Source organism: Panthera tigris, chromosome F3 (genome assembly GCF_018350195.1).
Source record: "Panthera tigris isolate Pti1 chromosome F3, P.tigris_Pti1_mat1.1, whole genome shotgun sequence".
Lineage (NCBI taxonomy): Eukaryota > Metazoa > Chordata > Mammalia > Carnivora > Felidae > Panthera > Panthera tigris.
Window position 1 is genome coordinate 44,190,685 of NC_056678.1, and position 26,837 is coordinate 44,217,521.

The 26,837-nt window shown below is 39.7% G+C and overlaps 1 protein-coding gene and 1 long non-coding RNA gene across 3 annotated transcripts; one reads left to right on the top strand and one right to left on the bottom strand.

The window, feature by feature from the left end:
- Positions 1 to 356: 356 nt before the first annotated feature.
- Positions 357 to 26,837, bottom strand: NUCKS1 (nuclear casein kinase and cyclin dependent kinase substrate 1). Of its 2 annotated transcripts, XM_042975688.1 has the most exons (7): positions 26,580 to 26,837; positions 9,737 to 9,786; positions 8,051 to 8,156; positions 5,525 to 5,580; positions 3,406 to 3,558; positions 2,477 to 2,626; positions 357 to 572 (listed from the first exon to the last, which is right to left on the bottom strand). In XM_042975688.1, exons 1-7 carry the CDS (start codon positions 26,594 to 26,596, stop codon positions 373 to 375), a joined length of 732 nt encoding a protein of 243 aa, XP_042831622.1. In that variant the 5' UTR covers positions 26,597 to 26,837; the 3' UTR covers positions 357 to 372. The 2 variants fall into 2 exon arrangements, with proteins under 2 accessions (XP_042831622.1, XP_007077196.1); XM_007077134.2 differs by lacking the exon at positions 26,580 to 26,837 and having other exon boundaries at positions 9,737 to 9,833.
- Positions 25,348 to 26,799, top strand: LOC122235758. The gene is made up of 2 exons (XR_006213802.1): positions 25,348 to 25,451; positions 26,560 to 26,799. It is a non-coding gene; the product is annotated as an uncharacterized LOC122235758 (long non-coding RNA).

The window sequence follows — 26,837 nt, forward strand, 5'->3', positions numbered from 1 at the left end:
ACAACTGCGGTGTACCTTCCATTAAAAATAAAAAGATGAAGCAGTCAATCCAGTGATTACTTTGACATGGCTTTCATTGGGAAGGGGTGGGAAAGAGGGGTGACGGCAAAGAAAAGACCAAAAGACAAAAAAGTAAATTAAACATACAATGGTGTTCTTGGAAAAGAGAGAGAGAGAGAGAAAGAGAGAGAGAGAGAAAGACAGAGAATGTTATTTTCAAGAAAAGGGAAAAAGCATTGAAAGCCCATGAGTCAAGCCATAGCCAAAACCATGTTCTATCTTAAGTAAGTTTTTTTTCCCCCTTTTTCTTTTTTCTTTTTTTTTTTTCTCTTTTTTTTTAATAAAATCTCTCCCCAAACCATCATCACTTTTTTAATCCTCCCCAGACTGGGCTTCATCTTCAGACCCTTCATCCCCAGATTTCTCAGGTGGAGGGCTGGCAGAGGGTTTCTTTTCTGGAGGGCTTTCTGGTTCCTCGTCTTCTTCTTTGGGAGAAGGAGTCTTTTCCTTTGATGCCTTGGAAGCTGTGGGGCGACCCACCTTCCCTTTGCCTTTCACAGGGCTTGGAGTCACTGAAAAGAAAACAAATACCAATTTGGGGAAGGGAAGAGAAGAGAAGAGAAGAAAAGGTCTTTAATAAAAATCAGCCATAAACAAAACTAGAAGAATAAAATCTATCAAGACAACATCCTAACTGACTAAAAAAATCGAGGTGGGGGCGCCTGGGTGGCTCAGTCGGTTGAGCATCCGACTTCGGCTCAGGTCATGATCTCACGGTCTGTGGGCTGATGGCTCAGAGCCCGGAGCCTGCTTCCGATTCTGTGTCTCCCTCTCTCTGCCCCTCCCCCGTTCATGCTCTGTCTCTGTCTCAAAAATAAATAAATGTTAAAAACAAAAATTAAAAACAAAACAAAAAAAAAAAAATCGAGGTGGGCACTGGTTCCCAATCACTTTTGCCAACACCGTGGTGTTATGTTTGCAGTAATGTTTCTAATAAAGAAACAGGATGCTACAGAAACTGCACACTATCCTTAGTGGTTTGTGAAATGAAAAGTTGTTTCTGATAAAGGTTTTGTTTAAAAAGTGGGTCAGGGATGGGGTGCCTGGGTGGCTCAGTTGGCTGGGCATCTGACTCTCGATTTCAGCTCAGGCTGTGATCCCCGGGTTGTGGGATGGATGGAGCCTTGAACTGAGCTCCATGCTGAGCAAGGAGCCTACTTTAAGATTCTCTCTCTCTCTCTCTGCCCCTCTCCCCTGCTTGTGCACTCTCTCTCAAATTAAAAAAAAGGGGAGGGCGGGTCAAGAAGAATGGATACAACAATGTGAGTGGAAACTAAAGCCATCAAATTCTTAAAAAAATTTTCTAAGGATGTATCATTTATTTTATTATTTTTAAAGAAAAAATGTTAAGTTTTATTTATTTTGCGACAGAGATGTGACCTGAGCCAAAGTTGGCCACTTAACTGACTGAGCCACCCAGGCACCCCGATTTTATTTTTAAGTAAATTCTACACCCAAAGTGGGGTTTGAACTCATGACTGAGATAAGAGCCCATGCTCTACCAACTGAGCCAGCCAGGCGCCCTCATCAAATAACATACCTTTTGACAGTTCCAGGATTCCTCTTTTTTTTTTTTTAAATGTTTATTTATTTTTGAGAGAAAGTGAGTGGAGGAGGGGCATAGAGAGAGGGAGACAGAGAATCCCAAGCAGGCCCACATTGTCAGTGCAGAGCCCCACATAGGGCTCGAACTCACAAACCGTGGGATCATGACCTGAGCGTCCCGATTCAAAACTGAGATGAATGCTTAACCGACTGAGCCACCCGTGTGCCCCAGACCGTTCCACAATTCCTCATGGTAAGAAGTGGTAAGTGAAAAAAATGTAAAAATCACCAGTTCTATTTGCCAGAAAAAACAAAGCAAATCGAACTTTCTGAGTTAAATAACAAAGTAGCTATGAAAGGGGAATATCTGGCAGAAACCACAAGGGCTCAAAGAAACCGAATCCATGTTGCCAAGTGTGGCTTCGTTAGGCTAGCACAAGGGACCGTGCACGGATCAGAACAGAGAACTGAAATAGGATTAGAGGTGTGCATTTTCACAATTTCGAGTCTTTACTAGCTGCTGGGATTGTGATGTTGGTGAGAAAAAAGAGCAGGAACAGCTACCCCGATGCCCTGATGCAACGTTTCCAGCACTGTGCCTGACACAAACAGGTGGCCGCCAAAACTTGCCACGGAAGGCAGGAGCTGAAGAACAGGGCTGAGCCGCCAGACTCTTGCAGGGGCTAGAGTCTTATTAATAATCAAATAAGGGATACTTCCAACTGTGGAAGACGGTCCTTTCAGAATTCCTTCATTCTTGTTAGGCATGTGGCCACTGCCAACCCCTAATGAAGAACTTCTGTAGAGAAAAGTGTATTGGTTCTTGCAACTTTTCAAAGCGGTAATTTAATTTCACTTCTGCACCACTCACCTGTAGCCTTTAGCCTGGGTTTGGGCATTTTCTTTTCTTTTCTCTCAGGTTTGGACTTCTTAACCATCTTTTTGTTTTTCTTTTTTGAACTGCCATAGTCACTATCATCATCATCTTCCATGAGGAAATCTTCATCGCTGCCGGAATCTTCTGAGAGGAAAGAAGAATTTCAACGTCCAGCTTAACGTACACATCCTTCCAAGTGAACAAAGGGAGACCGTGCTAGGCACGACCGGAGGACGGGATCTGGGAAATAAACACTCTCGGATTCTGCCGGCAGCTGTGCTACCCATTTGGCTGGAGTCGTCGTCAGCCCCACGTGTACAGCGGGCTTAGCCCGCACACGCGGGTGACGCCACTGACTTGTTTGAAGAGTCGGTTGAGAACGGGAACGGATACAATTTAATCTGAATAAACACCGCAGCCACCAAATAACTTTTGGTAGTTCCATCACCCCCCTGTAGTACTGGGGAGACCGGGGAAATGAAATGGCACCAGTTGGGTGTGTGTTTGGTCCAACTATGAACCAATGAAACAAGAAAGCTAAACACAAAGCAAAAATACACAGAATCAATAAAGCTGAGTCATGTGTGAAGCATCTAGATTCTGCTATGAACGCTTTCGCTGGGGGACGAGGTCTACCCCTTCCACTCCCAGGCCACAACGCCAATCCTAATCACAACACCCACCGTGTAACTGCTGTTCTAACAAGCGCTCATTCAGTATTTGAGTTCAAACGATGGACGTCATAATCAAAGAGAGTCTGTGAACCTCAAAAGTATCAGCACGTATGAGAAACAGTCATCTCTTGTAACAGCGAGGATCTAATTTAAGGGACCGGCTGCCATGTTTAGTATCCACGACAACCCAGAAGCCATCGAGGTCACAAAGTACAGTCATGACCAAAGTAACAAGCCAAGTCTACATACTCTCTTGGAACGGCGCCTCATCTTCCTCTTCTTGTTCTTCTTCGCTGCCCACGTCCTCCATGAGCATCTCTCTCTGTTTGGAAGCTGCTTTAGAGGCTGCCTGCCGTTGCTGGCGCACATTTTTATGATCTTCTTTTTCATCTTCACTGTCCTCTGTAATACCGAAGTTATAATGCAACAATCGAAGAGTTGTGCGTTTATCTGACAGCTGACCAGAAAAGCCAGCATGAGCCATAACCTTCAGCTTTATTTCACTCAAAAAGGGTAAATTCTATCCCTAAAAACTCCTACAAAATATACAAAAGAGGAGCTAAAATTCAAAGCACGAACTTGAAAAATATCACGTACTCATTAGTACATAGAAAATAACTTAGGCGGGCACCTGGGTGGCTCAGTTGGTTGAGCATCTGACTTCAGCTAAGGTCGTGATTTCGTGGTTCATGAGTTCGAGCCCCACATCAGGCTCTGTGCCGACAGCTTACAGCCTAGATCCCGCTTCAGATTCTGGGTCTCCCTCTCTCTTGGCCCCTCCCCTGCTTGTACTCTCTCTCCCTCTCAAAAATAAATATACATTAAAAAAAAAAAAAAAAAAAAGAAAAGAACTGTAGTTTTAAGTAACATGCATGTAGTTTTAAGTAACAATAAAGCTGAATTTAGGTATGAACATCTACTTTAAACTCGTATCATTGTGTTGCCCTAAAATTATCAATTACATTTCAATCTATGTTCAGTTTTTATTTTTATTTAAAAAAAATTTTTTTTAATGTTTATTTATTCTTGAGAGAGAGAGAGAGGGAGAGAGAGAGAGAGGGAGAGAGAGACAGACTGAGCGTGAGCAGGGGAGGGGCAGAGAGTGGGAGAAACAGAATCCGAAGCAGGCTCCAGGCTCTGAGCTGTCAGCACAGAGCCCGATGCGGGGCTCGAACTCACAGGCCGCGAGATCATGACCTGAGCCGAAGTCAGACGCTCAATCGACTGAGCCACCCAGGTGCCCCTATGTTCACAGTTTTTAGAAACTAAAGTTAGAAAAATATTTTATTTTTTTTTAAGGTTTATACATTTTTTCAGAGACAGAGAGAGAGAGAAAAAGCATGAGTGGGGGAGGGGCAGAGAGAGAGACACACACAAAGAATCTGAAGCAAGCTCCAGGCTCTGAGCTGTCAGCACAGAGCCCCACACAGGGCTCGAACTCATAAACTGCGAGATCATGACCTGAGCCAAAGTCAGACGCCCAACGGACTGAGCCACCGAGGCACCCCAGAAAAATATTTTTAAATAGAAGAGGGGAAGACTCCCAATGATAATGATTCTAAGACACAAAACCTATTTCTTTTCAACTTAGGCAGTCAGATAACACACTTGGAAAGGAACGAAAGCCAATAGCTCAGTGGAGTGCACGCAGTGGGACTGTCGGCCCTCCACGTATTAGCCAACGGCAATCCTATTTAGAGGGACATCCAGGAAAGCAAAAGCATGGGAATGTAGGTCAAAACTAAAGTGGTCGGGGGCAGTATAGAATAAACCCTCAGTTCTTAGGAGAGTTAAATTTGGAAAAATAACAGCGAGTAATCAGGATCTTACATTGTATTTGGCCACGGGGTCTCTATTAATTCTTTCGAGTTAAAACTCTTACCCCAACAGCCTGCTCTGTGGCTACCGTTTCAAAGGACTACTTCCCGAGCTAAAGTAAGGGCAAAACTATCTTCCGTCTGCTCTTCACTCTAGAGTTCCTCGCCACACGCCTTAGATCTGTCACTTCCTGTTATACGTACTCTTTAAAATCTATTCAGTTTGATGGCTGTTATTCGTTTATGCAAATAGTTTTCAGTGTTGATTATGCATTAGAATAATCTGTAAATATTTTTAAAAAGCAAAGCCCCAATGTCCCACCGTGACTACTGCACCAGAAATCCTGGGTGGATTTCTGAAATAAGTGGGTTTAAAAAACCCTCACGGCAACTGCAATAAGTCACCAGCACTGAGCTCTTCAAAGATGCAAACCTCTTTGTCATGTCAGTATTTAAGACAGCGCCTGGCATTATTATAAAACTGCTACTGAAATGTCCAGTGAATAAAGACATCAGTCAATCCACCTATTACACTAAAAATTGTTTCCTACCTGCTGAGTGAGAATCCTCCTTCTTGGTCTTCACATCTTTCTCTTCGGAGTCCTCACTGTAAAGGGAAGCAGGGAGAAAGTTTCAAAGTCTTAGGTCAAAATCTAAGCGAGCACACACCTCTGGTATCTCCGACAGGGGAAGAACTTGAAGAATACCTCTTTTATGGATGAAACATTCAAAGAACATTTAATAATAAAAAATTCTCTGTTGTCAGAGGCAGAGTATAAAAACACTCAAAATAAATTACACAATGTGTGAATGGCGGGAGAGTAGGCAAATAAATTTGGATGGCACCAAATATAGACGCAGAAAACCCCTAAAACGCAATTATTTAAGGAAACTGGAGTGCAGTTGTATAAATTACAATATCCCTAAAAAATTATCTAAAACAAAATGAAAATAGATCAATTATCTCCGTAGATTTTTCTTGCCTCCAATATTTCTATACATCAGAAACATCAACACACAGACCTGCCTTGTATCATGGAGAGAATAAGAGCACTCAAACCACCGCAAAGTAAAATAAGAAAAAAGTGCTTCAAAGTTCCAAGGAAAGTTATATAAAACAATTGAAGTCACAAAGATGCACGTTTTACGTCCTCAAAAATCTTAATTCAGGAATCTGGGTTCTAGTGTCCTGTCTTTGTCATTAATCAGTTGTATGGTCTCAGGCAAATCACTTGGTACTCACTCTTCAGTGCTCTGACTTCACGACTCTATGAGAAATTCTGACAAACAAAAAAAGAAACACCCAACATAAAAAACTGCCTTCACAGCTTTTTCAAACAGCAGGTCTTGTAAATCTCTTCTGGTATTTCCTATGATCTAGACCACACTCAAATGACAAACTACCAAACTCAAGATTCCCGAAAAAAGAGAAAAACCAACCCTATTTCTTTACTAAGCAATGTGATCCAAGATACACCGTGATGCCGAAACCTGAGACCATTCTGTATGTTTTTATGCAAAGTAAGCATTTAATTCACAAGTTACAATGACAAAGAACTATAGTTTTCTCTAGTTCTTTTATTATTGGGTTTATAGAGACCATTAATCCTGGAGTCCCATTACAATAAAGTCAAGTGAAAGCCGAACTTTTACAAGTAGAGATCAATAGAAAACTCAAGACAACAATGGTCTGAGGGAATAAACTTTACAAGGCGCTTAGTACAAATGGCAATAAAAACTGTATCTCCACCATTCCCGACACTTAGGAAAGAAATAAAACCAAGCAATTAGAACAAGGGAAAGTTTAGGCTAGCTATTAATTGTATCGATGAGACACTACAGAACAGGTTGCAGGCCACAAAGAAATCCATTCCTAAGAGAAATATAAAAAATGAACATAATGGAAGAGAATCTAAGTTGGGCTGCTACAGAAAACTGGATTAAAGATATACTACAAAACTATGGAAGAATTGTCTCCCCACAAGACAATGTTGTCTTATTTTTCCTCAAAACCACATTTCTGAAATTTTCCAGTAAAGAAAATACTGGAGGTAAATATTGTCATTTCTACAAATTTAGCATTCTATGAATTCAGAACGGAAAGACTTCTGTGTGGGGCTTTATTTTACAAGACTTTAGTATTTGAACGTAAATATCTTAGAAGAACTGACGAGAAAGATTGTATTTCTTTGAACTGCTCTGACATAATATATTTGGAAGCAGTACAGCCCAATGGTGAAAACATGGTCTTTGGAGTCCAACAGACATGGTTCCAAAACCTGCTGGTCCATTTGCTGGATAACCTTGGATAAATCACTGACCCTGTCTCTAAGCTAGCAGTACCTTAATACAGGTGTTGTGAAAATTAAATGATAATGAATATAAATTATAAATTAGCACATAAGAGAGACTGGCAAAGAATCATCCATGGTAGCTATCACCATTATCGCCATCACCACCATCATTAAGGTCTTAAAATTATGTTACATGGAGTATGATGAGAGTGTGTAGGTCTGTGACAGCAGAGGCAAAAATTACAATATCCTGGCCTCAGAAGGCAAGTATAGTTAAAATCACAACTCCTCTACTGCCCCACAAATGACGAAATTATCTGAACAAAGGAGGATTATAGATAGCAAAACTCAGCAGTCTATACAAGTGAAGATTCTATAAGCTTTAGTTATGATTCTGCCAGTGATGTGTGACTCAACGGGAAAGGCCACTGATTCTTTGCTATCACTACAATGAAAATGTCAATACTAACCTTAGGTAACAAATTACATACTTAAACAATCTTTCTGCTTATGTTCAGAGGTTTGAGGTAGCAACAAAAGCATTCTTGGAGATCACCTTGGATTCTAGGTTGAGTCTAAGTAAGCCTCATGACCTTAAAGAGGCTAACCCCTAGACTCAAGAAGCACTGCCTGAGATAATAAGAAATATGCAAAACAACATTAAGTAGACAATAAGCACTTTCCCAAAGTAAAATGGAGATTCCACCAATTTAGAGATCAGAGACCACCCTCAAGGCCAAGTGGGAACAGGGTAAGCAGGAACAGATTAACAATGCCTCTTACCTATCTTCCTGTGAATTCTTTCCAGATCGCCTCTTATTTTTAGCTTCTCGGGGAGATGACCGAATTTTCTTAGCTGGAGGCCCTGAATCTCTTCCATAATCTTCATCTAAACAGAGCATTTTTCAAATTCGAATATTATGATTTTTACATGTATAAATTACCACTATTTATGGAGATAAGTATCTCTAATGCTATTTACACGGTGAGGGGGCAGCAGGATTTCCCACAAAATTTTTTCTTTTTTAAAATTTTTCAGTGTTTATTTTTGAAAGAGCGTGCATGAGGTAGGAAAAGAGAGAGAGAAGAGACACAGAATTCGAAGTGGGCACCAGGCTCTTGAGTTGTCAGCACAGAGCCTGGTGCAGAGTTCAAACCGACAAAACCATGAGATCATAACTTGAGCCCAAGTTGGCCGCTTAACCGACTGAGCCACCCTGGCGCCCCTCAATTTTCTTTCATTTTTAAAAAATAAATTCTTTTCTATATCAGTCCCTTCTAATCTCATGTGTGTATTTTAATATACCCATACATAGCCAAGTATCTCTTATCATTTTACATCCTACCCTTTTAATTTCTTAAAGATATTCCCATGTTTCAACATCTTCATATTTACTTGAAAACCATTACAGTAATAAATACAAGCATTTCAGAATGTAAAGACCCCACAATTCTATAAATCCTAACACAATTACTGTTATCAAGTAGATTACTTTTGAACTGAAGTATTAAATGGAGCATACTCTGACACTTGAGGAAAATACTTCCAATTTCAAAAGTCCTATGGAACTTAAGAAAATTAGCCAATCTTAAAAATGGTTTATGTTTACTATACCATTTTATATAATAGTGGAGATCTGGAAGTACTCAGGAGCTTCAGCAATTATTAAATGGATGGATACATTATAAATTCCATTATGGAATATCACACAACCATTAATAGTAATTTCTCAAATAACTTTTCATAATAGGAGAAAGATACACACAAATAGGAGTAGCAGAGAACCCAAAATTCTATAGCAAGACTTCCAACTATGTTTTTAAAAGGAAAGAAAGACACAGGCTTTTTTTGCAAAAGGTGAAAATGGCCATTTGCCAGCTAAGGGGCCTTGAATAAGATCCCTCCCTCAGTTTCCTTATCTGTAGAATGGAAACAATAATAGTATATTCCATTTTAATAGGACTGCTCTACTAAGGATTAAATGAATACATGCAAATATTTAGCAGCATTTAATAAATGTTAGCATTACTTCTGGGAGGTTGGATTGTATGTTATTACTTTTTCACATTTCTGCATCTTCTAAGTTTTCCCAAAGTACACACATTATCTTTATAAAGTGAAATTCGATTTAAAAAAGGCAGAAAGAATAGCAAATGCATCTGGAAAATAATGAGATTAAGGACATATTGTAAGAAAACATTACTGCGTGTTGAAGCTGACTCCAAAACCAGTTAAGAAAAAAGTTATCCAAGTATTTATTATCAATGATCTACCAAGGAAAAGTAAAAAATCCATGCAAGTCCAACTTCTGTTTTGGGTGACACAAATCCCGACATAATTTACTTATAGTTTAAAAATAAAAAAAGATAAAACTTATTCTAAAAGCATGATAAAACAGTACACTGAGTTAGCAATTCTTTCAATATTAGTTGGTCCAACTTACAATTTATTGAAATCACGAAACTTACCAGCATCATCAGATTCCTGAAACTGTGAATAATCAACCACCTTTCTATTTCTGTAGAAAGAAGAGACTCTAATGAAGATCATTCTCCTAAGATACCAGAACACTTGTTTCTGTTTAAAAACAAAATTAGAACTCGCTCTATGAAAACCATTCGACAAGCCCCACCTCCGTCAAAAAGTTTTTCCATGTTATGAAAAGTGTAGTTTGGAAGTATTTAAAACTACAATTCTCCGACTGCTCATCTCAGTGATAGCTCAAATACTATTCTTTCCCACAAAACCTCCCACTTCCCAAACACACATGACACAGCAAAATGAGCCAAACTACCATATTATTCATTACACAGAGATGTCACATGTGCATCAACAAAAACCGTAAATATTTTTTACACTTTTATGCTTACTGATATGTACACATACACGTGTATACCTGATAAAGTTATTACTGAGTTTTTTTCAAGGCAAAGTGATTTTTAAATATAATGGTTAATGTTATAACATACAAATTATGACGACAGTATATTAAGCCTTACAAAGAAGAAAAAAATAATTGATCCATTCAAAAGAAGCTTTTTCTTAAAGGGTCTGTAATTAAGAAAAATACGAGCGAAAGTCACAAATTTATGTACCTACTTGACTCAATGATTTTAAGCACTTCCTACTAGGTAAGGCATCTTTAACAACTTGAACAAATCTTTAATTTCCATCTTTCTACTTCATACTTTAAAAGCTTAAAATTCCTCCTTTAGAGATATACATAAAAACCTCCATGTTAGTATCCAAATTAGTATCCATGTTAGTATCGCTTTCAAAAGAGCCTTATAGGTACTGTACTAAATGGATACTGAATATGTGAACCGAAAGAATTAAAAGAAAAATGCCACCAACTACATTTAAACCTGAGCAGAGGAATATTCCTGATTTTATAGATTAAGACACCATTTATATCCAAAGACAGGATGTGCAGTATTCAAGCACACGTACAGTTTATATATAATATGCAAACATGGAAGGTGGAGGGCTGGATGGATTCTGAAAACATGTCTGGGGCTTAGATAGGGAAGAAAGCATAGCCATACCCTTGGCTTTGGACAAGAAAGATAGGCTCTAAAGGAATTTTGCCTTCTGTTTTTCTTTAGTCTACCAGCAATGAATTATCTTCTCACTGTACTGCCTCTGTAAGTCAAAATGCAAAACTTTAAAACATGTTCCAAATGTTTTGTTACAAGCAGCTGGGTTTATATATAAATGATTCCATTGTAATAGGAAAGCTAATTTCAAAAATATGACCATTAATTCCACTTACATGATATCTAGAGTAGTCAAATTCATAGAGAAAGAAAGAAGGACAGTGGGGATGCCTGGCTGGCTCAGTCAGTAGAGCATGTGACTCATGAGTTTAAGTCCCCCACCCTTGTTGGGTATAGAGATTACTTAAAATAAGATAAAATTGGTATTTTTTTAGGTTTACTTATTTATTTTGAGGGGGGGGCATGCATGAGTGAGCATGTGCAAGCGGGAGAGGGGCAGAACGAGGGGGAGACAATCCCAAGCAGGTGCTGCTCTGTCAGCCACCCAGGCACCCCAAAAAAATCTTTAAAAAAAAAAAAAAAAAAAGAAAGAAAGTTAAGTGGGGCCTCTGGGTAGCTCAGTCAGATGAGCCTCCCACTCTTGACTTTGGCTCAAGTCACGATCCTAGGGTTGTGGGACCGAACCACATCTCTGATTCCGTGCTGAGCGTGGAGCCTGCTTAAGATGTTCTCTCCCTCTCTCCCGGCCCCTCTCCCCGACTGGTGCTCTCTTCTAAAATAAAAATAAAAATAAAAATAGGGGCAACTGGGTGTCTCAGTCAGTTAAGCGTCCTGATCTCAAGGTTTGTGAGTTTGACTCTCACATCAGGCTCTGTGAGTCTTTGGGTTCTGTGTCTCCCTCTCTCTCTGTCCCTCCCCTGTTCACTCTTTCTCTCTCTCAAAAATAGATAAATGTTAAAAAAATTTTTTTAATAAAAATAAAAACAGAAGAATGGTAGATGCCAAGGGTTGGGGGGAGGGGATAGTGAGTTAATGATGTGTATAGTTTCACTTTTGCAAGAGAAAAAGTTCTGGAGGTTGGTTGTACAACAGTGTGAATGCATTTAACACTATAGACCTGTACACTTAAAAATGGTTCAGATGGTTGGGCACCTGGGTGACTCATTTGGTTAAGAGTTTGACTTTGGCTCGGGTCATGATCTCACAGGTTCGTGGGTTCAAGTCCTGAGTCAGGTTCCAAGCTGTGGGGATCCTGCTTGGGATTCCTTCTCTCCTTCTCTCCGCCCACCCCCCTCATGTGCCTTCATCTCTCTCTCTCTCTCAAAATAAACTTAAAAAAAATTTTTAATGGTTAAGATGGTAAATTTTATGTGATTTTACAATAAAAAAAAAGAATAAAATATTTTGTTTCAAAAAAAAAGACTGGGGGGGGGCTAGTAATTCAATGCCTATTATGTTCTAGCAACATAGTGATTTTTTTAATGACAGGTGCCATGAAAAACAGTATTATGATCATCATGTAAAGATGACAATTTTCTGCATTACTTAGGATCAAGGAAAATGGGACGTGTAACAAGAGGGAGGAAAGTATCCAGAAGAGGGAGTATGAAATATTAACCTCTAATAGTTAATGTACAAGGTTCTAAAATTGCAGGCATAATAATTCTAGTTTATCCATGCTGGTGGGGTCGCCAACTAAAACAACGGTACAATTTCTGGTTACCATCTATCAATAGATACATCCTATGAGACGATAAGAAGGGTAACCAGAATGGTGATGGGTATGTCCTATGAAGAACAACTGAATAAACTGGAATTTTCAACTTGCAAAAGAGAAAACATGTTAGCTACTTTAAGGTTTTGAAAAGAAAGTAGTAAACACACTGGCTTATTAGCTTCCTGATCAAATTAGGCATAGGTTCAACATAAACAACTTTATAACAGTTTGCTAATGATAGTTACTTCTTAGTCTATCAACAGCAACACTCCAGAAAGGAACTCTATGGTAAAAAGTATGGAATCTTTGTTAACAGGAATCTTGGGTTCTGGTTCTAGAACTTGAGGCAAATCCCATAATTTATCTGGGTGTCAGATTTTCCTCTGCTGGAACTGATGGCCTAAATGGGTATGCCTTTATTTATTTATCTATTTATTGCCATAAATTTTTATTTTTTTATTTCTACACCCAACATGGGGCTCAAATTCACAACCCCAAGATCAAGAGTCTAACATTCTTCTGACTGAGCCAGGCAGGTGCCCCTATGCCACAAATTTAAATAAAATTATTAAAGTTCAAAAAAAAGTTTTTCTCAATTGCAAATAGTCACCTACTCTTTTGTATGCCACACATCTTAGCTTCTATTGCTGTACCATTGATTTTCTTCACTAATCTGAGCTTCTTGATATCAATGGTCTTATACCCACATTTTTTTCTTTTCTTTTACCACAGAGCAAGGTAAAAAGGAAACACTCAAATGTTTTTAATATTTTTGTTCTTAGGGCCAAATTTAAGAACTCTGTTGGAAACCTAGTTTTGTAAAATACTTGAGAGGATAATATCTAATCTCCTAAGTCTTTGAAGGCCTCATCTTTTGCCACTAATCAAGCCACTTACAAATCTGTAGTTCCTCCAATAAAGTCGTTTCTTAACACTTGGTCATGCTTCTCCTTGACCTACATTGCTGCTTGTGTCACTCCCAGTCATATCAGACACAACCTCACCTCCTCTCAACACCTTTAATCCTTTATTGATACAATTATATAATCCACTGAATGTCTGTTTTCCCTACTAAATGTGAATTTCCTGAGGGCAGGGGTTGTCTCTCCTTCATTCAGAACACCGAGTCCAAGAAATGATGCATTTGATGAGTGAATGGACTCAGCATGTGCAAAGGTTCAGGGTGAAAAGGCATCATGAGAGAGGATGTTATATGTGAGCCTTCAGCCTATCAGATATTTAATTCCCACTGCCCTTAGTGACAGGAAAATCTAGTTTTGTCCATATGAAATAACTCGTTACTTTAAACCTAAAAAAGTAAAAAGGCAAGTGTTTAGTACATTTTCTTCTATCCTAGTTTTCAACAAGCAGAACTACAAAAAATGCCACGTAAACGATACTGATAGGAGTAATTAAATTTAAATTTTTCAAAATTAAATTCAAAGGCCACCCCCTCCTTTGAAGCAGAAAATATTTTATTTTGAATTATGTGAAAATTATCAGAATTATCTTGCATATGTCATTTTTCACTGAAACTATAAAACCTGAGTAATGCAAATATGAATATAGTAGCGAATTTAAGGATAACTAGGCAAAAAGAAAGGTATCCATCCACAAATGTTAAAGAGGAAAAGAAAAAATAATTTAAATAAAAGACCTATGAAAATGGGCCATTCATAATAACTCATTATAATGACTTATAATAACAACTCAGTTCATTTCCTGTCTTCTAAAGATGCTTCAAAACAATAACAGAATTACAATTTCCACTACTTGGAGATTTACCTTATTTAGGGTGGAAATGCACTTTTAATGGACTTACTCCACTATAAACTAAAAATTGAGAAGATATACTGAGATGGAAACACAACACTCGTGAGTAATACTTAAGTCTAAAGGTGTGAGAAGTTCTACTTCTAGTTGAAAACAAAGACACATTCTTCCTTCCTCGAAATATCATTACATAAATTAAATGCCAAAGCTAAACCGACTCTTCAGTGTAAAATAGCATCAACGACTAGGACAACCAGAACTGGGAGGACAACACAAAATTTCAATACAGCATAGAGGTTAAAAACAGATTTTTTGAACTGGGTTTAAGTCCTGGCTCTGCCACTTACTAGTTGTATGTTCTCGAGCAAGTTACTTCCCCTCACTGAACTTCAGTTTCCTCACCTGTAAAATAGGAATAACAATACCTATCTCTCAAGATTGTTGTGAGTATCAGGTGCACAACTAACCAACAAAGAGCAGCTTTCATTACTTGTAAGTACTAACTTGTTCCACCCAGAATACCACAGCCATTTTGAATATACCTAATTCGATGATTAATGAACACGATGATTAACTTACACTTTTAAAGTATGTCTTACATAAAATCCAAGTAGAACTTTTGACAGCCCCCACCCAAACTTAACAAGTAGCCTACTGTTGACAGGTAGCCTTACCAATAATATAAATAGTTGATTTACATATATTTTCTATGCTATATGTATTATATAATATATTCTTACAATAAGTAAGCTAGAAAAAAGAAAATGTTAAGAAAATCATAAGGATGAGAAAATAGATTTATAATACTGTGCTGTTTTTATTGAAAAAAAAAAAAAAATCTGCATTAAATCTGGACCCAGATAGTTCAAACTCAATATTCAATGGGTCAATTGTATAGGAACACAAAAATTTCAATTATATGCCTGCTGTTACTTTAAAACCTTATGTAATCTCTGTCTAGATTCTAAATGTACCTTGGTCACAGCGAACCAATTCCTGAGAGGTCACCAGAGAACTCTGAGATGAGAAGTCCCCACTTATGCATCAGGTTGAAGGGCAAAAAAAAAAAAAAAAAAAAAAAAAAAAGGGTAAAGTGGGAAGCTAGACAAAGAATACTAAAAGATCTGGTTTGGGCACCAAGAGTGGGTAACTCACACAACTCACAAACAGTAGGGAATTTCTTCTTCCACTCTCTTATTCATCAACTTATTTTTACTGATAGGTCTACACCCCAAATGCTCTTATAGTAGTAACTGTCTAAGACCCAAACAACAATAGGTTGTGTTGTACCTCCCACCAACATTCTGAAGAGTCAAGGATCAGTGTTTGAGATGAAAATCATCACAATTTTGGAGGACCTTATCTAATCCCCTCTTTTTTCAAGTAAGCTCTAGGCCCTACATGGAGGCTTGAACTCATGACCCTGAGATCAAGAGTTCCATGCCCTATTGACAAGAGGCAGCCAGGCGCTCCTAACCCTCTTTACAGATGAGAAAACTAAAACCACATAATCCAGCTCTACTTATAACAAGCCTGCACATCAAAATATGGAGTCATAACAAGCAACCAACAATTACATATAATAATATAAATTGACACCCTAAGCTCTATACTACGAGAAGAGCACAAAACCATTTTCTCAGGGCAAATGGGAGAGCCTTGTAGACATAATTTAGTTCTATCAACAGACTACACTTCCATTTTTATCCTCAAGTGCTGGTCAACGCAGAGAAGAGGAATGAAGAAACCCAACTTGCTAACCTAGAATTTAACAAGTTTCTCATTAGGCACTTAAAGCACATTTGAAATCTGAATTTTGAGAAACCTAAAAATAACCAACACTGTTCTTTTCACTAATCACCTGGGTGGTAGTATCTCATCTTCTCAGATAAATGAGATCCTGTAGAACAATGTTTTTCCATCGATAGGTCACAACCCACTACTGGGTCCTGAAATGAATTTATTGGTATATAACCAGCATTAAAACAACAACAAAACAAATAAAAAATATCAGAGAAAACTGTACTTTAAGTAACAGTTAAGTTACCTGCAACTTATTTCAGGTGTTTTTGTTCTTGTGTGTAGCGACCTCATCAAAAAAGTTTGAGACCCGCTACTCTAGAATAAAAAGTGGATTGCAAAAGGAGATTTCTAAAGTTGTTCTTATTTTTACCATTACAAAAAAGTTTGTTTTTGATCCTTGGTGGCAAAAGAATAACATCCCTTCCCCATTTTAATTCCCCATCTTTTTTTTTTTTTAAGATTTTTATTTTTAAGTAGTCTCTACATCTAACATGGGGCTTAAACTCACAACCCTGAGATCAGGAGTCACATGCTCTACCAATTGAGCCAGCCAGGGAGAGTCCCCCTCCTATCTTTAAAAAAAATTGTTTCATTTATTATGAAACACTCCATGCCCAATAGGGGGCTCAAAGTCATGACTCTGAGATCAAGAGTTGGATGCTCTACCCACTGAGCCAGCCAGGCACCTCTAATTTCTTGTATCTTAAAAATATGTTTTCAAGCTTAAGCACTCCTAAAACCTATCAAAGTTTTGCAGCCAGTGGTGGGGCAGGAGGTAGGGTGATATGATGATGATATCAAGTGTATTTTATGTACTAGAGCTACTTAGTACATCCACATGGACCTTGGACCGTAGTACATCCACATGGACCATTACATGGACCTTAGACCATCTAATCCAATCTTACCCCAAACTCATTATCCTATCAACAAATGTCCCTAGAAGGGAATGACTAAGAACCTTTCATGAACCTCCCGCACAAGGCAGCCTATACTAAGAAAACACCAATAATGAAACAGTTCTTCCCAAGAAGGCGAAATCTGCCTCTGAAGTCCACTCGCTGATTCTATCATCTATCCACTTTCTGGATTACCATGGTTTAAATCTTTTTTTTTTTTTTTTTAAAGTAGTCTCCAGGCCCAGTGTGGAGCCCAATACATGGCTTGAACTCAGGACCCTGAGATCAAGGTCTAAGCTGAGATCAAGAGTTGGAAGCTTAACCAACTGAGCCATCCAGGCGCCCCATCCCATGGTTTGAATCTAACCCTTCCTCCACATAGTCCTTAACTTTATAGGACAGATTCTACTTTTTTCTTCAAGGCTAATTAGGGTTCCTTTAACCCTTCCCCATCACTTGTTTCAAGCATCCTCATGACCTTGTTTCCCTCCAGATTTAGTAAAGTCTATCAAGTAGTGCCCCAATCTAACCCTAACAATATGGTTTATAAAGGTGTATGTGCAGGAAAGAGAGAGATCAGGATTCAGAATTTCCTACTCCTATTCTACTCTGTATTTGTACTAATGCAATCCAAGATCTCCATTGCCTTTTGGGCTGTTATAACACACAATGTACTGGATATTGCAATTCCAATAACTAAAGCCTCTTTTTCCCAAAATCTAAAACCTTTTTGGGGGTGCCTGGGTGGCTCAATCAGTTAAGCGTGTGACTTCAGCTCAAGTCATGACCTCACGGTTCATGAGTTGGAGCCCCAAATCAGGCTCTCTGCTGTCAGCAGGGAGCCTGCTTCAGATCCTCTGACCATCTCGCTCTCTGCCCCTCCCCCACAAGCTCTCTCTCTCTATCAAAAAAAAAAAAAAAATTAAAAAAAAGAATTGTTTACAACCATCTTGTATATTGATAGTTCATTTCAACATATTTATCTTTCTCAACTTCCTATTATCTGCAAACTTAGTCAACACAGGCCAAGAACAAAGTCCTTTAAGTCATCAGTAGAAATGTACTTTCAGGCTGACATTAATCGGGGTATGGCTATTGAGGTTCAAGTCCATCGTAATGAACTAGCATTCTGCCTAACATTTTGTTATTTTCCCCACAAGGACTTCTTCATATGAAGCTCTGTCAAAACCCTTGTTGAAAGAGAAACCCAGTAATTTTACAGTATTTTTTTACTCTATTTTCTTTTAAACAAACGACAGTTAAACTTTTAAAAACTAAACCTTTTTTGTTCGAACGAAAATATTCCCAGGAACCACAAAATAAAACACAGCCAGTAAAAAGTAAAAGCAGCAGCACTGTAAGAGCATGAATTAATTATAATTTCAAATTTAAAGAATTTTCTCATTACAGACTTTCCCAACTTGTGTTCTGTCAAGATAGGTTTTCTAAAGGTTTCCTGGCCAGATCAATCTGGATATTATCACCTCCTTAAACAAGTTAAAGCTTTGAAAATCCTGCATTAAAGAAACTTGCTTAACTTTGATTTCTGAAATTACCAGTACTTTCTTATACTCTTGGTTTCTCTTCAGATCGCAAAAAGCTTTCACTTTTTTTTACTGTTATTAGTTTTTCTTTTTCTCAGAGAGAGAGATGGAGCGCAAACAGAGCAGGGGCAGAGAGAGGAGGAAGGAGAATCTCAAGCAGGCTCTGCGCTATCAGCGCCGAGTCCATCTTAGAGCCGAAACTCACCAGTGGTGAGATGGTGACCTGAGCCACATAAAGGGTCGGATTCTTAACCCACTGAGCCACCCAGGTGCCCCTAAAATTACTAGTATTTTAAAAATAAAAAATTGAATCAATGTTTGAGATGGCCCTGAAAGTGGACATTACGAAGACTACTGACCTAGGAGATTCATTTGCAAAACGATGCTGAATTCAAAATTATTACGACAGCAGTTAGTACCATGCACCAGATACTTCACCTAAATTCTCCCTTAATCCTCACAATCATCTCACAAGAGGAGCTAATTAACATTAATTCCATTTTATCTGAAGAATCTAATGCTCAGATAGGCGAAGTAACTTTCCTATCACTGCAAGCTATTAAGCGGTAAAGTGAATTCTCCAGCTCAAGCCCAACTAACCCAATACCCCCACAGGGCACCGTTGATGCCTGCAACCTCTCAAATCTTCCTTTCCTAACCGCTCACAAATCTAACTCTGCACAACAGAGACTAATGAAGTTTCTTCAGATCTACATAAGGTTTCTGTAGAACTACTCTCCCCGCTTAAAACTTAGGATATTTATCTCTCCCCATTCTTCTAGTCCTCAAAGATTATTTACACGCCAAATTTTCTTTTTTTTTTTTTAATTTTTTTTTTAACGTTTATTTATTTTTGAGACAGAGAGAGACAGAGCATGAACGGGGGAGGGTCAGAGAAAGGGAGACACAGAATCTGAAACAGGCTCCAGGCTCTGAGCTGTCAGCACAAAGCCCGACGCCGGGCTTGAACTCACGGACCGCGAGATCATGACCTGAGCCGAAGTCGGCCGTTCAACCGACTGAGCCACCCAGGCGCCCCACACGCCAAATTTTCTAGAGACATAAGAACAGTAACTCCTAGAAGCCCGGATACCTGAACGCAATTAACAGAAATTTCTTAGAACTGCTTCATTCATCGTAAGCTTCAAGTTCCTATCGGCTAAGATTGACTCCTTTGCATCTTGTTATCATTGTTATTTACAATTAAACATAAAATTCAAAAAGTTACAAGATACAACAAAAAGTAAAAAACAAAGTAAAATGAACATTTAGGAAAGCGTTCCCAAGGTTTTTGGATGGAGTTTCTAATTTCTGTAGCAAAGGGAAGGGAGTGAAGGTTTGAATGATGAGCCAGGTACATGTTTATTAGCTAACTGTCATAATCCCCTACTAAATCTTTTATCAACTTGCTAATGTTTCAGTCCAGATGAATAAATATTAATTCCTACATGGCACTTCTTATTCTTAACATATATATTCAGTTCACCACTCTCTCTCTCTCTCTATAGGAAATTATTTTAAGAGTCACACACAAATTTCAGTGAGCAGAATATAGTATTAGATAAATAAAAGGGGCGAGATTTTTCCCAACAGAAGTTGAGTGTAAGACCTATGCACTCAAGGACAGAGAAACCTCAAGCAGGTGAGACTTAAGGGGTCTCAGATGCCCACGCTACCAAGGTAGAGTCCTGTCTGCAGCAGAGCCTCAGGAAGCTCAGTGGAATCTTCCAGTTGTCTTAAACCAATCACCAGGCACAAATCTGTAGCCTGTCAGGTTTAGTGACTCATTACAATGAAGGCAGAGGCATATCAGAAGTATGGAGGACCTCACCATACAGAGGAAAATAAAAGGATCTGGAGAAAGGTGCTTTTGGGGAAATGACACAAAGCAGTGTCCTGATAGGCTTGAAGCACGGTAAGAATGTGTGTAATGGGGTTAACATCAGGTCTGACCACAAAGTGGATCCTATTTCTTGGCAGAGAAGTTAGATGTGGAATTTGGGTCCAGCAACTCATCTGAAGCCCTGAAGTTGTAAACTGAGTTCTCCAAGTCAAAAGGACCTAGCCCTGACAGAAGTGTGGTGTCTCATTCTGACATAATTTCAAACAGCAAAGTTTCTGACAGTCTCTTTTAGAGAATCACTTCTCAGTAGGAGTAGTAGTCACCAGGAGGACTGTTGTAAGTCTTTACAGCTGCAGTTTATCTGTGGCAGCCAGCCAGCCATGTTTGTTATCCCAGCCCAATGAATAGCAAAGTGGATTTTTAACTTCCAAGTGGAGCTAATGTTTAGTTCAAGTAGTTCATCTTCAGGGTCATTTTAGCTTGACAGATGAAATCTTAAAGATCACCTTGCTTAGCAGGGAACTGGAGAGGTGCACAATTCAAAAAATAGATGTGCACGAAGCAGCAACTAAAAATATGCAATCCCCAGTAGATACGGTCTTTGGCAACCTGTGGTCTCTTTGCCTGAAGTATTTCAAAGACCTATAATTATGGCTACTTAGATAGTAGTTATTTAAAAATATGTCAATGCAATATTCTAACCATCAGTTCTACTTCCTAGAATCCAGATAGGAATAGGTTTTTCAAAACAAAACAGAGAGATGTCCTGGTTTGACCAAAGTGGTCCTGCTGCTACATCAAATGTTTTCTACTGTGCACAACACGGCGGTCTGTTAAGTGCTATCTCTAGTCTCAACAATCCAAGAAGCTACTTCTTCATAATCTGGAGTAATGAGGTCATATTTATTTCTATCTTTGCAGCTGAGAATTAAAAAACGCAAACAGAAGTAACACTTCACGGCATATTCAATAGCTTCATTATTATTAAGTTCAAGTAAACAAAGTTTACAAAGCAACCCATCTGGCTGTGCAGGCTCTAATTCTTACTATTCCTGAAGAGCGCCATTCACAGGACTAGGGTATGGTGTCCTGGAATTATGTAGTATGGTGACCTTGTTTTATATTTCTGGGAAAAACAGACCATATAAATAAGTAAATAAAACCAACTGCCCTTTCTCTACTCAAAATTACTTTCTCATTATTTCTAGAGTTGGAAGAAACCTATGAAAATTGCAAAATGCTTTGTGGGCAAGTTTCTATTATTCTGATGGAGTGCAACATCTCCATTATATAAACCTAAGTTAGCCCAAGTCTCCTGATCCCCAGGGTTTCTTTCGCTGTACCATGATACCTCCCCACAACGTTTTTTTTAAAACACTAAAAATTCAATCACTTACCTTAGTTTGTAACTTTTGTCAAGTTAAATCAACTCCAATTTTTAATTAATCTTAATTTTCCTTCTAATTATAACATGCTGAATTTTATGAGTGTTGAATCTTTCCAAATACCATGGTTTTTCTTTTTTAAACTTTATTTTTTTAAGTAAGCTCTATGCTCAATGCGGGTCAGGAACTCAGGACCCCAAGATCAAGAGTCACATGCTCTACTGACTGAGTCAGCCAGATGCCCCCTGTCTTTTAATGATGCATCAGTAACAGATTTTAAGTTTTATTCCTGGGACAAATTCTGCTTGCTCATATACATTTTTAACACACATTGGATTCAGTTAGCTAATACTCTGGCGTTTCTGCAACTATAATTATATGTAAAATGAGTTCATTAAATTTCTTATAGTGTCCTTTAGGTGGCTTTGAAATCTACTCACTTAATTAGCCAGGGGGTACACACCCTTGCATTACAAAACACACACACTTGAAGCAATGTCACTTATCTAACGCTCACATTTCTTCCCACAAGTGTCCCACTATTTCCCCACTTTTCCCTCTCCATTCGGGTTATCTTCCTTCAACCTCCTCACATATTCTATTCCTTCCAAAAAACTGTCATTTCACCCCCTCCCCCATTTTCAATTTGGTCTTCTCCAACTTTACGAACTGTATGTAACCCCTTCCAAAGATGGCAAGATGCGCTCTCAAGATGCGCTGTGAGGGTGTTGCCTGTGGCGGTGTGTCTCACGGGAAGATCACACTGACTGTGGGTTGGCCACATTTGGATTTGAAGTCCTGCTTCACCTCTTAACAGGTGAACCGGGCCAGTTCATTTAGCCAAGCCTCAGCTACTTCGTATGAAATGGGAATAACATATACCTTGCTTGAAGAGTTCTTTCAAGATCGCGAAATATGTGTAAAGTATCTGCCAGGATACTTGGCACGAAAAAAGTTGCCCAGTGATACTCTTTTGAGTTGCAGTGTGATTTTTTCTAAAATTGAAGGTTGAGAAAGGTACTTCTGCGGTTAAAGGCCCACAATCTCTAATTCACAATTTAGAAATTTAAACAGTTCTGAAAACCAAATGTTTCAGTGTACCTAAACAACTGGGCTTTTTAGTTGCATTTTTTTTGTGTGTGAAAATTGTTTTATTACAGAGTCACTATGGTGTTTGATTATAGGAGCATTACTGCAGAGCTCACTAGTGATCGCACATTAATGCACAGTACAGGCACCATTACTTTGAACATTTTTGAAAAAAAAACCCTGAACTTCCAAACACACATGGCCTTCATGATTTCAAACTATACAGGGACTGTGGACCTGTACTACATTCTATGTGGAATCAAATACCGTAAATGCAAATCTAGTAGAAAGGAAAATAGCGAAGACTCACACAGTTTAAATAGTTTTGCTATTTCTACGCTTTAATTTCTTTGGCTTATAAATCATCCCTGGTAAACTGAAGGAACTGGACTTAATCTCTGAAGTTCTAATTAAAAAAATACTTTCAATTACAAAGTATCCTGGAAAATTATTTTAAATTGAGTTGAACAAAACTGCTTATTTAAAACTTACTTAAAATAATTTTGTATCAACCAGTATGAACCTATGCTTTCACATCTAAACTTTCAAGGTTAAAGGTTCCTTGCAATCTCCAAGTATATTCAACAGAAGACAACCAGATACCAAGTACACTTATGTTACAGAAAGGAACACACACTGATCTGAATGCCTTGGATGATTTTCAAAAAGGGAGGATCTTTGGAGAATATACTAAGCTGAATTTCAAGAAACCTGGTTTCTAGTCTGGGCAAGTCAGTAAATCAGAGTTTTCTTTCTCATCTTTTATAAGTAATAGCATTTTCCTTCCTTCCTCACAAGATTCATGAAAGCACTTTGAAAGGTTAAAAGTGCTGTATACTATAATAACATCAATACATACCAGGCAGAAGATAAAGTGATTATTATTTGGAAAGGGTGAGGATGAGTGGGCCTGGGAATTAAGAAATCTCGATTCTAGGCCCAACCTTTGCATTCATTAAGTGTGTGATGCAAGGCACTTCACTGGTCCAGGTCCCCATTGAGTCACTTGTAAAATGAATTTGCCTAAATTTCTGTCTAGCTCCAAGACTGTAATTTTACACTATAAAATTGAACCCAAGGCCTAAACTATTTGAGCTCATTTATAAACAGTGAGTCAGATGCTGTAAAAGGTAAAGACAGCAATATTGTGTGAGCAAAACTACTTGGATAAGTGTTGCACACACGTCTACAGAAAAACCTGCTGTAGCTTTATCAGTTCATCACTCCCTTCATATGGAAAGTGGTGTCAAGCAGCCATTAGTACATTTCTAATACTTCTTTAAATGCTCAGGTTAGTATTTAAATGAAAATGAATATTTAAAGTACGAAAAGCAGAAAAATTTCAAAATTATATATAGGTCTAAAGGGCAGAAACATACCCTAAAAGATGTGCCGACACTCATTTTCCAACTTGCGCTTTTTTTTTTTTCGGTTTGTTTTTAAACGGGTTGATCATTCTGGTATCTCTGGTCAACGTTGACCATTAACTTTTATGTTAAATGCCCTCAGGTATACAGATTCTTCATTTACACCTTGGAACAAAAGCACTTCCCTAAGATAAGACTTTTTTGTTGCAAAATTTAACAAACCACCAAACTCAAGTTTAATTATTTCTGCTTTATTATTGGTCATGAGTATATTAAAAACTTTTTTAAAAAGTTACAAAGAGACTTTAATCACTAAAATATATAATGAGAAACCAAGTTGCTTTAAAATACTATGAAAGTGACCCCAAAAGCCAATATATTAGTTTCATTCAATTAGGGGCAAATAGACAGTTAAATTTATTTTTAACAACACAACGAACAAGAAAAAATTTGTGCAGACGTCCCAATGCCTCGAAAAAAACCCAGAAAGATCCGCGCTTAATATATCCCCAACTGGTGATATTTAAAAAAATCAAAGTTTCCAAATAAAAAAAAGTGCTGTTCGTGTTCCAGTGTCTAAATCTGGGAACACAAATTGAGGCAGATGAGTATAATAAAGTCACACAATAATATAAAAAGTCATCAAAACCTAGTGAACTGACGTTAAAAGGTAGAGAAAAACAGTCCCAATTTCACCACACAGTAATTTACTTCCAGAGACAGGAGAGCCAATACAGATGAATCAAATCTTTATTACGATATTGTCTATTTAACCTGATCCTAAAGAAAATATTCTACATAAATTGATGGGATACATTGATCAATTTTCATGCCGAAAAAAATTTGCACACTATGATCTGAAGTATCTATTCAGACTCCTTGCCAGAAAGTGGGCAAAACTCTTCCGAGTGCGATGGTGAGTTATCAGAGATGAGGGTAGAAATTAGAAGGCAGAAAAGCAGTGGTAGTTAGTTAGCACTCTCCTCATGCCCACCCCGAACGTAGAAGTATGCAGTCCCATACCACCACCAGTTGGAGACGGACGATCTAGGCAGGAGATAGATCGGTGTGGAACAAAACCCCTTCCCGGGTTCCAAACCTCTCTCTAGAGCTCTAGGTCAAAATCCTTCCGTTTCTCACAAAACTTGGAAGAAGGGGAAGCAACAACTGTTAACATTTTAAATCTACACCACCTATTTGTCTAGAAAACACTATGCGAAGCCGCCAATTCCTTACATCGAAAGCGTCACGGACATTACATTAAAAGTAAGTTATTTGCAACAGCCCTCCTTTTAAAGGCCTCGACACATTGGATTAAGCCACACCCCTCCATAAATGGCACATTCCATACAATAGCCAGGAGGACGGCAAAGGGCGATTCCACCGTCCGCTGGGGAACTGCAAACTTGTTGAAATTCTCAGAATCAAGTCTACGGGTTACCGGAACCTAGACCCCTTATCATTCAGGTTACTTGGGGGGGAAAGAGAGGGTTACAAAAACATCTGAGACACGTACACCGAGTGAGCGTAGACAGGCAGCGGGAACGAGAACCACACGGGATTTGGGTCGTGCTGTTAACCCGCACCTTCCTGAGTAGGGACATTTCCCCGAGGAAGGACATTTCTAGTCGGAGGGAAACAGCGAACTCGGGGGGGGGGGGGGGGTGAGCGGGGGCGGTTAACCCGCTCAGAACTCCGAGTTAGAGGAGAGGCAGCAGTCATTTTCCAAGGCCCAGTCCCCAGCTCTTACTTTTGCCTAAGGGGAAAAGAACGGGTCCCGCCCACGCCCGGCCCAATCCGGGAGGCGGGGCCCTGCAGCGACCCTGGAGGACAGAGGCGGGGCCCGGCGGCAGTACCGCCCCTCCCCCTTTGCATGGAACACCCCCGTCCGCTAAAGAAAGAGGGCTGAGTTCCCCCACCCCCACGCAAGCAGAGGGGGCAAGGGGCCACCGGGCGTCTCCGCCCCTCCTCACTTAAGGTGGGGAGCCGAGCCCCGACTCAGCCGGTCTCCCCGCAGGCTCCAAGGGGTTGGCCCCGAGGAGGTGGGGCCTGGGTGGGGGCGCTGACTTCACACCCCTCCCCCTCCGGCCGCTGGCGGTTCAGGGAACACCCCGCCCGCTCCAGTGCGGCGGGTGGGGGAGGCAGCAGAGCAGCCCGGAGCCCTGCAGCGGCGCGGGGTGGGGAGGAGCGCGCGCATGGGCGCGCGGCCGCCACCCCCGCGCAGCCCCGCGAGCCAGCAAGGCCCCCCACGCTCAAGGGCGCGCGCGGGCCCCGAAAGGGAGGAGGCCGTGCGTGGCACTGGAGAGGGCCGACTGCAGGCTTCTGTCCCCCAGTCCTTCACCACTCACCCCCAACCCTTTCCATCCCGCTCCAGGCCTCGGACTCCGCACTGACCTGACAGGCCGAGACATGTTCGCTGTCGAAACAGGACCGAGTCGAGAAGCCAAAGACCAGGACCCCCCCCACCCCGCGCGCTCGGCGCCCCACCCCCCCCAACTTCGGCCGATGGGGCCGCTGCCGCCGAACCCCGGGCTGCTGGCTTCTCAAACTCCGCTGCTTCTTGGTTCAGGGCCCCTTAATCAGACGAGCCCCCCGCTCCCCCGTCTCTTCAAAATGGATGAATCAAACCAGCCGAAAATGCGCCAAAGCCGC